The sequence below is a fragment of the Passer domesticus genome, chromosome 3 (genome assembly GCF_036417665.1).
Source record: "Passer domesticus isolate bPasDom1 chromosome 3, bPasDom1.hap1, whole genome shotgun sequence".
Lineage (NCBI taxonomy): Eukaryota > Metazoa > Chordata > Aves > Passeriformes > Passeridae > Passer > Passer domesticus.
This window is the reverse complement of record NC_087476.1, coordinates 94,988,351-95,003,390: the sequence shown is the minus strand read 5'-3', so window position 1 is coordinate 95,003,390 and position 15,040 is coordinate 94,988,351. Positions and strand designations below refer to the sequence as shown.

Sequence of the window (15,040 nt, the reverse complement as noted above, 5' to 3'; positions counted from 1 at the left end):
CCAACACGTGTTAGAAGTGGCAAATGGTTTATTTTCATGGCTTTGCTAATAGATCACTTGCTCTTATGCTCCCTGTAATTGCAACTACAATAAGTGACCTACAAAGAAAACGTTTGGCAGAAGCCTCATTTTTTCCACACATTTTGCCCACCTCTACCTCAAGGCTCTCTGCTAATAGGATATGTGAGGATTATGGATTCCTTTTCCCTTGGCATTTTGGAATGACCTATGAAAATACACTTGGTGCAAAAGGATGACACCCACCTTGCACACAACTATACTATTTTAGTCTGCTTCAACGTCAAAAGTAATTGTTTTGGGAGTTGGGTTTGGTTGGTTTTTTTTTAATTTTTGAAAGCTACCTCACGCAGGTCCTAATTGGAGAATACATCCATTAAAATTCAGCAAACTTGATTTCCCAAATGACTGAAAAAATTTGCCTTAATTCAGTAAACAGTCATCATCCAGCAACACATGAGTTCAGAGAGGTTTTATGCTTTGTTCCAGGATTCACTTTTAAAACATCAGTGATAAAATGCTGGAGGTGGAAATCAAGTTTTAGGTTCACACACACATACTGCCAAAAAAGAAGCACAGCATGCAGAGTCTTACACAACATGAAACAATTACCAATTGTGATGAGAGTTGACAAAACGTTCTCAAGAGAATCTATTTTATGTTTGTAATCACCCTCAAAAATACACAATAGCACTCTCCTTCCAGCAAACACATAATACAAACAAAAACCAAACAGTAGTACTGCCTCCACTTGGGGAAGTGATTCTGAGAAGTATAAGAGATCTTCAGTAGATACCAATTGCCAAAGCCAATGAACCAATTTAAAAAGTTTTCATCATTACCTTTGCTATGGGAACAACAAAAATACGCAACTCTGAACAGGAGATTCCTGCCTTCAATGCGGTTTGCACATGAAAAGGTTCCCATAACCTACTGCTCTTGCAAAAATAATTAAACAAGCACTGCAACAACACAGGAAAGTGAAAATGTTAGTGGTGACAATGCCCTCATTGTTACTGCCAGTATAACAATGCCCAAAATTAATCACAACCCCGACAATCAACACCAACGCACACACAGTTGGGCCTCTCCAACCAAAACAGATCTTTCTAGAGATGGATCCAGAGTTAAAGGTGTTGAGAAGTGCAGTTGTTTCTCCAGCTGAAGTCAGAGATTCCCATCCAGCAGAAACAAGTCCAGCTGCACTTCTCGAGGCCTGAGTGCAGTATACATTGGTGGTTTTAATGTGGCCAGTCTACAACAGCCCACAGTATTGAGTGTCAGTATTAATCATAGTAGCACAGCAGTTTCTTCATCCAAAACTTAGTAAGGTCTAATCCAAGCTTAGTAAGGTCTAAGCACACTGAAACGCTCAGAAGCACCCAGAGTAAGGAGCAGCCTTTTATCTGTATCTATTTCTGCCAAATAGCAAGGCAAATTGCTCACAGCAAGTTTTTAAAACACCACAAGGGTTAAGTAGTGAACCACGCTACAAAAGCAACAAGCTGTTGTGCCAACAAAGCCCTAGCAAAAACACACTCCTCCAGATTTTGCAGACTCCTGGTGGATCCTGAAACCTGTAGCACACCAAGCTGCAAGCATGTAGCTGTCGGCACCTGGACTTCTTCAGCCACAGCAAGCCTTTTGTCTCTACAGGGAATGAACTTGTGGCTGCAACTTTTCTCTGTAGCCATTGCAACACTTACTCCCAGTTATTTAATATCCTTGAGATCTCTACAGCTCTATCAGAAATAGAGGTAGACACACTATAACCATGTAAACCTTGATCCCTTAAGGAAACAAGCTAGAAAGGGATAATTCATCTAATCACTATCTCATAATCTATTAAAGTTTCTTTTGATTTCCAAGTAGTTCACTGAGCTATAATCCTTCTCCAAACTTCCTATAGGCAATCCATATTCAGTAACAGCAAACTATAATATACCTCCAACCACAAGCACAATAAGGTATTTACTTCCTCTGAGGTGGGAGATATACTTGCTCCTGAGAGTCAAGACAATCTCTCGGCTGAGGCCTTCTCTTTATTTTCCTTCATCACATTGATTTCATATTCCACAGCTTCACTAAAATATCTCCTGGTATGCGGGCAAACAGAGCACAATGTAATACATTTGCCCACCAAGTATTCTTTTTTACAAGTGTGTATCAGAACTGATTTCCTATACAAGTAACAGTGTAAGAACAGATCCTTGTTTTACTTTCCTCATACCTTGCAAAGGTATTTCATTTGCTTAATCCACCAGCTAAGACCTGAAGTGAAATGATCATGAAACCCTCTTTTAAGAGGAATGAAGGTTTATATCACACACAGCTGACATTTTATTTTCCTCAAAGGCATTTTTACAAAACAGTACTCAGAGGTCTGAGACAGGAACTGAACTCCATTTTGACAAAGGCTTTAAACATTATGAACATGGAGGTTTTTTGGTACAAAAGCCAGTGCACTCCAACTGTAAACTAAGGTACAAAGAGAAATTTAGGAAACCAAACCAACAGGCGCACACAGCTCAACAAATGACTCAGTAGGCTCTTTCCCTGGCTGTAACCTACTCAAAATGCAATACAACATTAAATCATTTTATAGTTGCACTGTATTCATCATATGACTCCCTCTGAAGGAATGCTCTGTAATGACTTCACGTTGGCAGTGTTTCTTCTTAGAAGGTTTTAACAGGTCATGTGGTAGGTGCTCTTCCTCTTTCAGCTCTGCCTTTAGGTGGCCTTATGCTTCACATCAGCCATCACTGTACTGAAAATCCCTACTATGACCTGCAATGGCAACTTTGCTCCCCACTCATTTTATACCCCAGGTTAGAAGAGCTCTGAAAAGTTCCTATTTCAATAAACACCACTTGCTGTCACCTGCTTCCTTTAAAATACTTATTTTTTAAAGTGTCAGAAAGCAATAGAGCTGGTCACTCTGGTTCATTGCTTCATATCTGCCGGTTGAGAAGCTGGAATTTAGTTACACCATGTTTACAGTGACATTTAGGTTTGAAAGGCAGGGGATGTTGTCCTAAGATCTGGTAGGCAAAGGGAAAGAAGTGTTCTACAGATAACATAGCTTCTTGCACTATCTTCTTCAGGGCCTGCGCACAGTGTGCAAAGCTGCCAAGTTTGTAGAAAACATTAGGCTTTTCTCACTGTTTCTTTTTTATGCTAAAGACTGTAGGGGCTCCGTCTTCAGGCCCATCCTGGCACCTGCATGCAAGAGAAGCCTTAACTGAATGAAGATCCACAGGCTTCAGTCTCTGTGAATGAGATTGTGTATGCTGACCTCTAAACCCATGTCCCAGTAACCCTGTATGTCAGCACTCTTCTACTTTCTTACAGCTCTCAGTTCAAAGAAACTGAGAGCAAATGATTGCCTGCTGAAACCCTGCTGAACTCCCCATCTGCAGAAGAGACCGGTTTTGTTGTGACGGTCAAACCCTCCTTTCCACTCTTATTGCCACGTGGGTTGCTCACCTGCCTGCTCCGTGATGAAATCTGAAAGAATAAGGGGTTTATCATCTCCGAGATGCTTTCAGGGTGTTGCAATCTCCTGCTGACACCACCATCACCCCCACCTTCTCAATTGCTTGGGGCATCTAAATTGCACATGGATCTTATATGACAGGAGGACAAATTCAAAGGTGAAGCAAACGAAGGCGTAGGTCACCCGTCAGCTCGTGGGTGTAACCTACATATTGAGGGATAATATGGAGTGGTGCAGTAAAGAAAGCAATTAACCAGGTAATATAGGAGTGAGAGATAACCAAACTCCTTCCACTTGACAACCTCCTATTAAAGCATTTTCAAGTTGCATTTATTCTACAAGATTCTTGCCAGCATATCTACAGCATTGTGTAAGGCATAGAAATAGAAAGTCTCCATTTAAAAAAGTTTACAGTTTAAATAAATAAGACACACAAAGGGTGGAAGGAAGGATGTACTACCATCCCAGTTTTCCAGACTGGGGAGCTAGGATAACTACAGTGAGCAGTCACACCACACTGTCCAGGCTACATTATCAATGCAATGCCCTGAGTACCCAGCAGAACAAAGAGCTGGGCTTAACAAGGGGCTTTCAAAGAGGGTGTGGAGAGGAAAGGAGACAGAACAAGCAACTGCAGAGGCCAGACCCACTTGCTAAAGCTGTTGTTCAGCAGCCAGGTCAACAACCAGACTCGACTTTCACAGCCAGGTCTACAGATAGTGGTGAACAAGCTCAAGAAACAATCTAAAACGTGATTTTATTCCGCTTCACTGCACTTTGGCCCAGGTCTCCATGCCAGAGAGGCTTTGTTCGGGCCAGTCATGCAGCTGACAAACAAAAGTAGGGTTGGGGGGTTGGTTTTTCTTAAATGGGAAATAATGGTTGTTTCGAAACATCAGCATTAAGTTTCCCTCAAGATATCTGCACTTGCTTCTATTTCATTTTCAAGCCAGCACATGCTTAAGAGAACGGGATAGTTCCCTTTTGTGAATCACTGGGAACATAAATACAACTTTGCTGTTACGTAAAAAAGGCAGTAGAAGCATTGAGACAACTTGAGCACAGAAAGGATGTTCCCATAAAAATGTCCCTCTGATTAGTAATGGCAATAAACACATCCTTCAAATCATTCACAGGGAAAAAAAAACAAGAACCAGATTTACTAACACAAACTGATAATCTTACAGCTGCAGCACAAAAAAGCCCACCCACAGCTGAACCAAGCTATGTTCCCTCAGTGAAATGTGGCATCTTCCACCTAACCACACACATAAAAGTGCTGCATTAAGCAATGAAGGGGGTCAACACCACCAAATGTCTACCTTCCCTTAAAAGCGTAAATAACGCTGTTTTGTTAAGACCAAGCATAATTATGTCTTGAGGCATTGGCTGCTCTGCAAGCGTCAGCCATCCCATGTGCAAGAACTGCCCAACTCCAACTCTGCACTCTTAGATGTGCAAGACGACCTTACAGGACAACAGGAACTGTCTCCCAGATCAATATGGGGACAACTGGAAGAAGTAAACCAAGAGCCACATTTGTCATGGTTTTCCTTTGTGACAGAGGAGGAATGGGAAAAGCCAGCAGTAGGCAAAGCCTCGCTGTTCTTCCGAAGACCATATGGTGAAGGCAATACACAGAGGCTATTCCAGAATGCTTATCCTTTCCCAAAGGCTCTCCACCTTCACTGAATTAGACAAATGCAACTTTCCCAGAAGAATCATCTGGCAAAAAGGATAGGAAAATACCAGAAGCACTTTCACCAATTTCCAGTCTTCTCTCACAGGTTATGAAACACACTGAGACCTTAAAAAAAAAAAACAAAAAACCCCAAAAACCTGGAGTGCAGTATAGCTCTAACTGGTCGCTGGATTTGTATTCCAGAGAAATACTGCCTAAGGAGTCATGCCATGATAATGCCATTTAATGTTGAATTTCTTCTCACACATACATGTATGACGCTGACATTTTACAGATCATTCAAAAGGCATTTTTTTTCTACGCAAACTTCCTATCAGCTTTAAGTCAATACTCTTTTCCATAAACACCTAAGAGTCTGAAGACAGTGTCATTGCCATCAGCTAACGAGTTTGTTATTTCATCATAATGCCACACAAAAATCTAACCAGGAACAACAATGCTTATCCTCTCAGAAGATACTTTGCTATTTGCAACGACTTTTGGATACAAATTGCACAGACAGCTAAAAGCTGGGCACATTCCTAGCAACATTCCCCATTTACAAGTGTAGAAATACAGAGTGGGGTGGTTTCTTAACATCTCAAAGATCTTTGAAGTATTTTGACAATAAGTACCCAATAATACCTAGAATTTACTGGCAGAGAGGGTGATACAATTGTGAATGAACAGAGAGGGCCTGAAGACCAACAGCAGCCAGAGAATGTCCCAAACACAATGGCTGAATAGGATTGCTTTGTAGTTTATCATACAAATGCAAGTGCAAATGACTACAGCTGTGATACCACGAGCTTAAGCAGTTTAAGCACCTTTTTATGGCAGTAAATACCTTAGATATGCTAAGGGTGAAGCAAAATACAAGGAATGTTCTTTAAAGTATACTTCCACCACCTTTATAAAAGCTGCCTAATAACCATCCCACTTAATACTTGCTTCAGTTTATTACTTACCTAAGCAAATATTTCTCTTACTAGAGCATTAATATATCTAAAGTGAAAAATATTATACATTAATTTTTGAACACCATCAGACAACCTGCACCAAAGTTATGAGACCTTAATGGATTTTTTCCCATGCAAATTAAAAAAAAGTTCATAAGGCCTCTGACACAATAAATGAGCATGAGCTTTCCCTTCTAAGAAAAGAAGAACAGGGCACATTTTTAAGATTTCATGCAACTTATTCAGGCCACTGAACTGGGTTCTTAAACTGAAACCATTCAGCAAACCACCTTCTGTGTAACAAATAATATATACATACATATAAAAGGGATTCAGAAGCTGACTGTGTAAAGAAAACACATGTACTAGGCCAAAGGTTGATATTACCTGGGATGACTATATTTCAAGATACAATAATATCTGCTGCTTAAAGCAATAAGCTTTCCTGGGAAAGGCAAACATGTCTATCTCTCAGCATATGCGGGCAGGTTTTCAGAGAACATGGCTCTGAAATTATCAGTCCTTTGAGAACAAGTTAGAAATTCTGTAAACATGCTGTTTTCATCTCTCCCATATTTTGACTTTCTTGCCTGTTGTGTCAGGAGCCAGTGAGGGGTTATGGCGGGCCTTCATTGCTATGTTTTCAATTATACCACAGTCTTTAAAAAGCTGTTCACATAACCAGAGCTAGAGCAGACCTTTGTCATTGCCAAGTCACACTTCCTGCCTAAACCAAGCCAAAGAGGACTAAGTATTTTCATCAGACCTGGTAACTTGTCTAAGCAATTGCAGCTTTTCAAAGAATGGGACTGTTTTAAATTCAAGGCTTTAAGTGATCAGGGCCTTGTAAATAGTGTAAAAGGAATACTTAATATTTTGGTTTAGCAGATAAATTTGACAATTTCTCCTGAAAGGAAGACAGGAGTCTGATTGAGGTCAAGCCTCCAAAACAGGCACATGTATGTGTGTTGTAGACTTCAGTACAGTAAAGATCTGGAAAACGCCCCACTTAAGTCTAACACCAGAAAAGAAAGACAAAGAAAAAATAAAAAATATTTAAATTAACAAGAGGCTAATCATTACTTAAGTCTCATTCAAATGAATTTAGAACATCTGGTTTTCAATTAACAACATAGTGCAACACAGGAAACCTTATAAAAATGAAGCCAAATCTAAAATGTTTCAGCAGTTTCCATATGTCTTGACAATTTCTCAACCCAATCCCTTCATTTTAGTCTAGCTCAAACTAGAACACTAGCTCTCGTTTCCCTTGTGCTCTGGAAAATTATTTTCCAAGAAAATATTTGTTTTTATAGAAAATATTCACCAACTGCATCTGCAGCTCTTCCAGCACTTGGCACCACTGTTCAAAATTTGCACTTTATATCTTACCTTCATTTGCCTAACTCTAACCACATATATTTTGATATAATAGATAATGAGTAACAAATATTTACAATAGATTAAGTTCACGTTTCAGTAGTTCCAAATAATTTTTAAATGATCCCAATAATCTTACTGCACATATACCTTCAGACAGACTGCCTGCTATCAAGTGCCATAAGTTACACCCACATGATTCATCCATTAGGAGAGCTGCTCTGTTTAAAAAAAAACAAATCCAAAACAAAACCACACCACCCCCCCCAAAAAAAAGTCGCCATGCACAACATTCCCCATATCACTTCTAATTTTAGCTTTTCCTTAGATAACACAATTTCCTGAAACAAGACAAGACTGCTCACAACCTTCTAGCTCCAAAATGTTATTGCAAAAGTATTGTTATTTGTAGAAGTAGTTCAGTGCACACAGTATTTCATATTCAAATATAAAGGGATGTTTCAGTGCTTCAGCCTTCTGTTCTCCCAGGGCTGTGGAGAAGTTACTTAACCAGGAGTTACTTTTTTTCCCCTCTTTTTTTTTCTTTTTGTTTTGTTTGTTTGGGGGAGAGGGTTTAAAGAATGAGGCAGGCAACAAAGAGCAGTGTAGAACTCTGCACTCATCACTGTTCACTCATATATATGAAAAAAACAAGCAAACAAATCCCAGCCAAATTTCATAAAAGTCTGGTTGCTCTCTCCATCAAATTCCTGCTTTACTGTCAGTCCAAATTCTGGCTTGGAGGTTTCATTCATGCAGGTCGGAGCTGGGATTTAGGGACATGCTCAAGTAGGGACTGAAGGAATAGCCAGGCACAGGCAAGATGCAGTTTGAGAGAAACACAATATGCTGCTGAAATCCTTGACCAAACAGTCAGTTTGGTTCAACAGATTTTCCACAAATACTTGAGATTAAAACACATGCTACTTAATGTTTGTTTGAAAGCAAATCAGTGCACAAATACATGCACAGCAGAACACAGCAGCGTTTGTAACTTGAGGGGTGGTTCAACATATTTATATTAGGAATAAAAACCACTGAGGAGCTGTATGATCCTGGTTTTGTCCTACACAAACAAAATGAAAAAGTGTTTTTTCCTCCTGCCCAAATGCACACAATTTTGCAATAAGCCAGTATTTATCATCCACCCATAGGCTAGCACAAAGTATGTGTAATGTTTCTGAATTTTTCAAACTTCTTGGAGGGAACACCCTAAACATTCCCCTAAATCAAAGAAAACTGCTGATTCCACATATTAGCACACAGAGAAAGGGTCAAGACCAGGGCACCTCTTTGATTGAAGATCAGACATAAAAATTCAACTAAAGCAACTTTGCTTCTTGTTTGGCAAAACATTGGATAAGTTTCTATAAAATAAATACAGAATATTTGCTGTGTCACATAAAGCAATGGACAGAGAAGCATAATAGAGATGCTATCCAAATCTTACTTGCTTTGTAATAACAGTCAAGTAAATTAAATTACAAGTCTAACTGTTTTCAGGCCCAAATATGCCCATTTAATCAAAATTTATTATGACAGATTTTGTTTCAGCTAAATTTTCTAGATAAAGTCACAGAGGAAAAAACCAAAATCATAATTAGATTTGAGCTCAAGAAGAGCATAATTAAGTGAGTTACATTGGAACACTACTTATTTATCAGCCAGTTGGCCTACTGTACTTTATTAAGCTACTTTCCAAAGGAATAATAAAATAGTTTCCCATTTTACAGACTTCAGAAAGTGTCTCCATAAAAAGCAGCTCTGTAAACATTAAGAAGTTATTTATATATATATATATATATATATAAAAGCAGTCAAGGTTTTATCCTCACCAGATAACTACTTTACTATATTGCCTTTTAAGCAAATTGAGCACAAGAATGATAAATGAGAAAAAAACTGGGAGACGCATAATATTCATACTTGCACTTTCTTTTCATTTAAGAGAAGGGCTCTGTCAACCTTGTGCCAGCTACTAGAACTATTTATAACTATTAAGATATGCATGTCACTATGAATATTGGAGTAACTAACACAATAGCATTTCACAAATAGCTGTAGCAGAATAAAACCATTCCATGTATTTAAATTATTTTTAAATACCATCTGCCTTTGTATTGCTCATTTCCTTACTCTAATGTTTATCCTAAGAATAGCAAAAAGTTTAATGCTTGAAGAGTTCTGCTCCCACCACACCTAACAGCAGCTCCTGCTTGGAACCTGAAAACAAAAATACTTTATGTTTATGAATCCATCATAGAAAAAAATATTAAATATATAGAGAGATCTATTTTTGATACTCATGATGGATCTCCTGAATTCGAGGCATAAACGCAAAACTGGTAATTAGCAAAGTATCTCCAATATGCAAGACATTCTTAATGACCCACACAAGATAAATGTGACAGATATGCAGAGATAAGATATGACACAAGGATTGTGTTTATGAAGGGCTGACAGATTTTTAACTTGCTCTAGGGCTAAGCGTTAAACACAAGCAGAGCAAGCCCTTGGAGTATCCCTGAGAAACACAAATCCTCAGGCGCCCAGATCACTTGGGAGGATGGTACACACGGGGAGGCACTCACACTGCACACCATTCCCACAGCAAAAGCCATTCAGTCTTCATCAAGCTGAAATACTTTGGCTCTGTCCAGATGAAACCACAGGAGCTGGGCAGCAGAAGTCAAGAGCTCCAAAGCAGGCCAGGTCACCATGCCAGAGCTCAGCCCAAGCTCTGCTCCATGTCACTGCAGGCAAAGGCAGAGCTGGGGCAGGCGTAAGCCTGTCCCTCCTCATTCCTGTACCCTTGGGCCACCCTCTGGTAGAAAAGCCAGACGTCTGTAGAAATTAGAAGGGGCAGTGAGTATGGAAACAGAAGGGGCAATACCAAAGTAAGAGGGCTATGAGTGGCCAGGATGAGTCAAGATGACCTTCAAGCTAAGAAGTGCCTGAATTTGTGGTGCTGAAATGTAAATATAAATTGCTTAATGTCAACACACTATAAGCATGTGCTAAACAGCAAATTTCAACAGATTGTTCACCAGGAATTCAGGAGACTACATTTCCTTTTGATAAGTCCAAATAAGAAAAACTGCAAGGGCAGATGTGAACACAGAAGCAAACAGAAGTAACTAAAATATGTGGATTATGCATGGGGAAATGTTAAGCAATAATAAAACTTGAAAAAAAATTATGGAGCTGAGTAACCTATGAAATAGTCTGTAAAGGCAAATGTTCAAACCTCCATCAGCTAAAGTACATAAAATGAGATTTAAAAGAGTATAAGAACAAACCCGGGTTGGCAAGAGAACGGACAAGATCATCTGTCACCGCCATCACAGAATAACAGCAATAGGGAGTATACTTGGCAATAGTGACACACAGAAAATGTACTGGGGAGAACAAAACTGAGACTGTATGTTTCTTGAAATCTGCAGTCTAACACCTTGGCACATCCAAATGCTCACATTTCCTGACATCCAAATTATATCCATTACGAGCAAGCAACTACCTGAGCTCTGGAGGGTTGTGCCATCAGGATAGTTTCCTCATCCTGAGGAGGAACAGCCAAGAGTGACCTCAGCTTGGTAAAACTACTCCCCTGAAGGAAAAGGTCAGCAAAAATTGAGGCACAAAGCATCTCATTAGAGGGGCTCATCATCAAATAAAGCCCAAAGTAAAAGGGTAAATAAAAGCAGTCTATTACCCAGACAGTAACTGGGGGCAACCCCATTTCTTTCCTCTCTGGGCCAGAAGAAGTTAAACGGATTTATGTAACATTACATGGTTATGGTCACAAAACATATTGTGTAATTACATGGGGACCACTAGCACAGAAACACCTTGAGCTGCAAATTTGGTTTATTTTTCAAACAACTGGAAAACAAACACAGAATTCCCCAAGTAACAAAACAACTGAAAAGGTGAAGCCAAATGATGCATCCTTCTCAGTGGTACTTGTCCTGAGCGTGGTTTCAAACTTTTCTCAGACACTGTTATCCATGCAGAACCATTCATTTAACACAGCATCCACTCCTAACAAAATAACTATCTTGCCAATCATTAAAAAACTCATCAAGATGTTGTATCAGACTGCTCTAACTATATTGGGACTTACCTACTATTTCTTGTTGTACTGCACAGCTGTACAGATCAGATACTTTTCCCTTACCTTTTACTATTTGCTAAAATGTTATGCCCTTTTATTCCTCCTTTTCCCAGTTTCTAATTACCAGCATTCTAAGAGAGTATCTAATACTGTGTAGATTTTTTTTAATAAGTTAAAAGAATAATCATATTAATTTCAGCTCTGTATCTTGGATTAACTTTAAATGTGGGAAATCAGCCTACTGAAAGTGCCATAACATTTGCTCCAAATAAAGCAACTGCTCTTTTCTGCTGGCAAACAGAGCTTCATATGAGGACTTGAGGATGTTCTTCAACTTAAATGGACCATTAAAAGAATCAAATATCATCTTCCTTAGAACATTTGTTTAACAGTAAGAGATCTGCTCCTCAACATCGTTTCAGAGCTGCCTGGAAATCTGGTAACACTGCCCCACCTTTTCTCCGTGAAAGTGATTTATAAATGCTATTAGCAAGTAAGGTTAGAGATACTAGTTCCATGTCTGGATAGGGATCAAGCAAACAATACACTAACTGTCGAACTGGAGGTAATAAACCTCCTCTATAACAGTACTGGAAAATTAAGAAAGCAAAACTATCTTGTTTCAACAGGCTACATAGCGTACATCCCCAGTAGGCATATCCACAGCACACTAACAGAGAGGCACAAGCCAGCTATCCGAAATCCCTCATATGACACTCTCCCAGTTCTTCCACAAACATTAGTTTACGCAACAATCCCATGAACCAGATAACAATTAGCCTACTTCTGAGAGAAACAGAAAAAATGTCACTGAATGTCACAATATTTAAAAGCAGTGACGGAGTCAGGATCAGGGTTCAGACTTCAGTCCTGTAAAGCCTGTGTAGTATCTGAAGAGTATTTCCCCCAAACCACTTCAGAGTGCTGTCCTGCAAGATTAGACAGTACTCAATCCCTCACTTTGCTTGAAAGCAAGAGGTTAAAATTGAAGAGATTAAGAATGCCCCATTAAAAAAAGGTAATACAATGAATGCAGTGTATTTCCAATATATACACTATTTCATCCTCTTGCGTCATAAACCAACACATTTTAACTACATTGTACTGTACTATAATTTTTTACTTTTTCAATCTAAGACACAAAACATACATATATTTTGTACTCTGCACTGTACCTAAAACAAAATACACTTGAAGCAACTGTTTAACCTTAATATGTTAGTTTCTGATAAACTGAGGAAAACAAAGTTACAGGGAAAAGGCATGATTTACACTACTATACCTCCCCTACTACATCATCATAGGGTGACTCAATAAAAAAGGAGCTATTACACACACAAAAAGAGTTTAGAGTTTACTGCATGGTAGCTGGATAGTACACATGACAAATAACAACATAAAATTCTTAGTCTGTAAACCACATTGCTTACAAAGAGAATCTATAGCCAGAACAGTAACCTGTGCTGATAATCGACAGATCCTTGTAACTGCCTGCTGTATAAAACAGACTAGATACATATCCTTTCACAAGACTTTATTCACTTGCTTAGTTTTCCCCATGTTAGTGCCCTCTCTCATCCATAGGAATTGTCTATAGCTTTGGAGCAACAAGTAGATAGTTCTTCTCTTAATCTCCACCTGTAACTTCTGTGTTATGGACCGCTGAGTTTTATTTTGACGTTTGTTCCCAAGAACCAACGAGAAAACACTCTTTGATGAATTACAAAACCACCAGTGCGTTACTCTGACTCCCTCTGGAAGGGTCGCTCTGGCAGTGTGGGAATGTCTAGCTTTACATCCCTCTCAAAGGGCAGCAGCAAACGAGGCGCTGGGCACTCCTGGAGCTCTCGGCCCCCCGGGAAAACCCGCTGACAGCCGAGGAGCACCGCGGGAGATGCGCCGCGGCCGGCGTCCCGAACTGGAGCGAGGAGGCGTCGAAATATTTACATAGCCTGGCAATTTCATCCACGCGACTTTAGTTATAAAACACGTTTTGCTAAGAGTGCTGCTACCTTCAAAGCCCCCAGCCTCAACTGAAAAATAGTTTCCTACTACCTCTGTCCTCGCTGATACCAAGCCCTGCTGCCACGGCGTGCATGACAGGGGCCGCACAGCCGCTGGCCCTGCCTGCCAGGTGCACCTGCCCGCAGCCCGGCAGGGCCGGGGCCGCCTTCACCGGGCCGTGCCGGGCGCGGTGCCGGCCGGCGGGGCAGCTCGCCGGGCAGGCGCTGCCCCGGCCCGGACGGAGCGCGGGCTGCCCCGAAGGGGCGCGGCGCTGCTCCCCGGCCCCTCTCCCCGCCCGGGCTGGGCGAACTAACTCTCCCGCCGCACTTGGTCCCCGCAAAGGCTCCGGGTCGAGCCCTGGCACAGGAGCCGTGGCGGGGGGAGGCGAGGCCGCGCCGTCCCGCTGGCAGTGTCCCCTCGGCCCCTGCCCGCGGCGAGTCCCGGGCCCGAGGGGGCAGCGGCAGAAGGAGGACGCGGCGGCCCGAGCAGCGCGGCGCCTCGCCCGCGGCCCCTCACCTTTTCTTCTCCTTGTCAGCTGTCATCGCGGCGGCTGCTGCCGGTCCTGCGCCGCCTCTCGGCACCTGCCCGCCGGACGCGGGGCTCCGCGGGCGGCGGCGGGCGAGGAGCGGGGTCCGGTTCGGCCGGGTCGCCCCCGAGGCGGGCGTACAGTCTCAGGACACTGCCGAGGATTGTACGGCCCGCCCGGGGGAGGCGGTAGTAGCGGCGGCTGCTGCGGCGGGACAGGAGCGACGCGGCGGCGGGGCTGTGCAGCTCGGCGCTGCCCGCAGAAAGTTCTCACTTTAAACCTTGGGCAGCCGCCGGCCGCGGGGGCAGGGCCGGCCCCCTCCGCCCGGCACCGGCCCGCACGGCCCGGCCCCGCCGCCGCCGCCGCGCCCGCCAATGGGGGCCGGCGGGGCGCCCCGGGCTCCCCGCCCCCGGCACCGGCCCGGCCGGGGGTCAGCGGGGCCGCTCCGCCCCGCCGGCACCGCTGCGGCTGCGGCGGGGCTCCCGCGCACGGGCACCGGCCCCTCCGCTGCCGTCTTAGTTTTTAGTTATTTAAGTTTTTGGTTATTGAACTTTCTTATTTTTCAAACTTTTTTTTTTCATTTTTTTAACAGAAGTAGTATCTCCCCGCCGGTGCGGTCCGAGGGCCGCCGCGGCACCTGCCCGGCGGCCGCGGAGCTGCTGCGGTGCTGCCCCTGCACCGAGCGCTGCTCCCCCGGCGGGGAGCCGCCCCGCACTCGCCCCCTGGAGCGCCCCCCGTTCGGCCCGAGGCAGGGGTGTTGGAAAAATAAATTTAAAATTACGAAAATAAAAGCCTCAAGGACGGTGCGGGCTTGGGGCGAGGCCCCGGAGCCATCGCAGGCGTGCGGGGCCGCCCTGCT

The 15,040-nt window shown here is 42.6% G+C and overlaps 1 protein-coding gene across 2 annotated transcripts in view; it reads right to left on the bottom strand.

Moving 5' to 3' along the window:
- Nucleotides 1-14,463, bottom strand: part of EPAS1 (endothelial PAS domain protein 1) — a 76,698-nt gene extending 62,235 nt beyond the window's left edge. Inside the window, exon 1 of one of the 2 annotated variants that reach the window (XM_064414469.1) lies at nucleotides 14,172-14,463. In XM_064414469.1, the coding sequence (XP_064270539.1) occupies nucleotides 14,172-14,197 (26 nt within the window). In that variant the 5' untranslated portion in view covers nucleotides 14,198-14,463. Of the gene's footprint in view, nucleotides 1-10,128; nucleotides 10,185-14,171 lie in introns of those variants that run through there. The other variant, XM_064414468.1, reaches the window with a different exon arrangement.
- Between the last annotated feature and the right edge of the window lie 577 nt (nucleotides 14,464-15,040).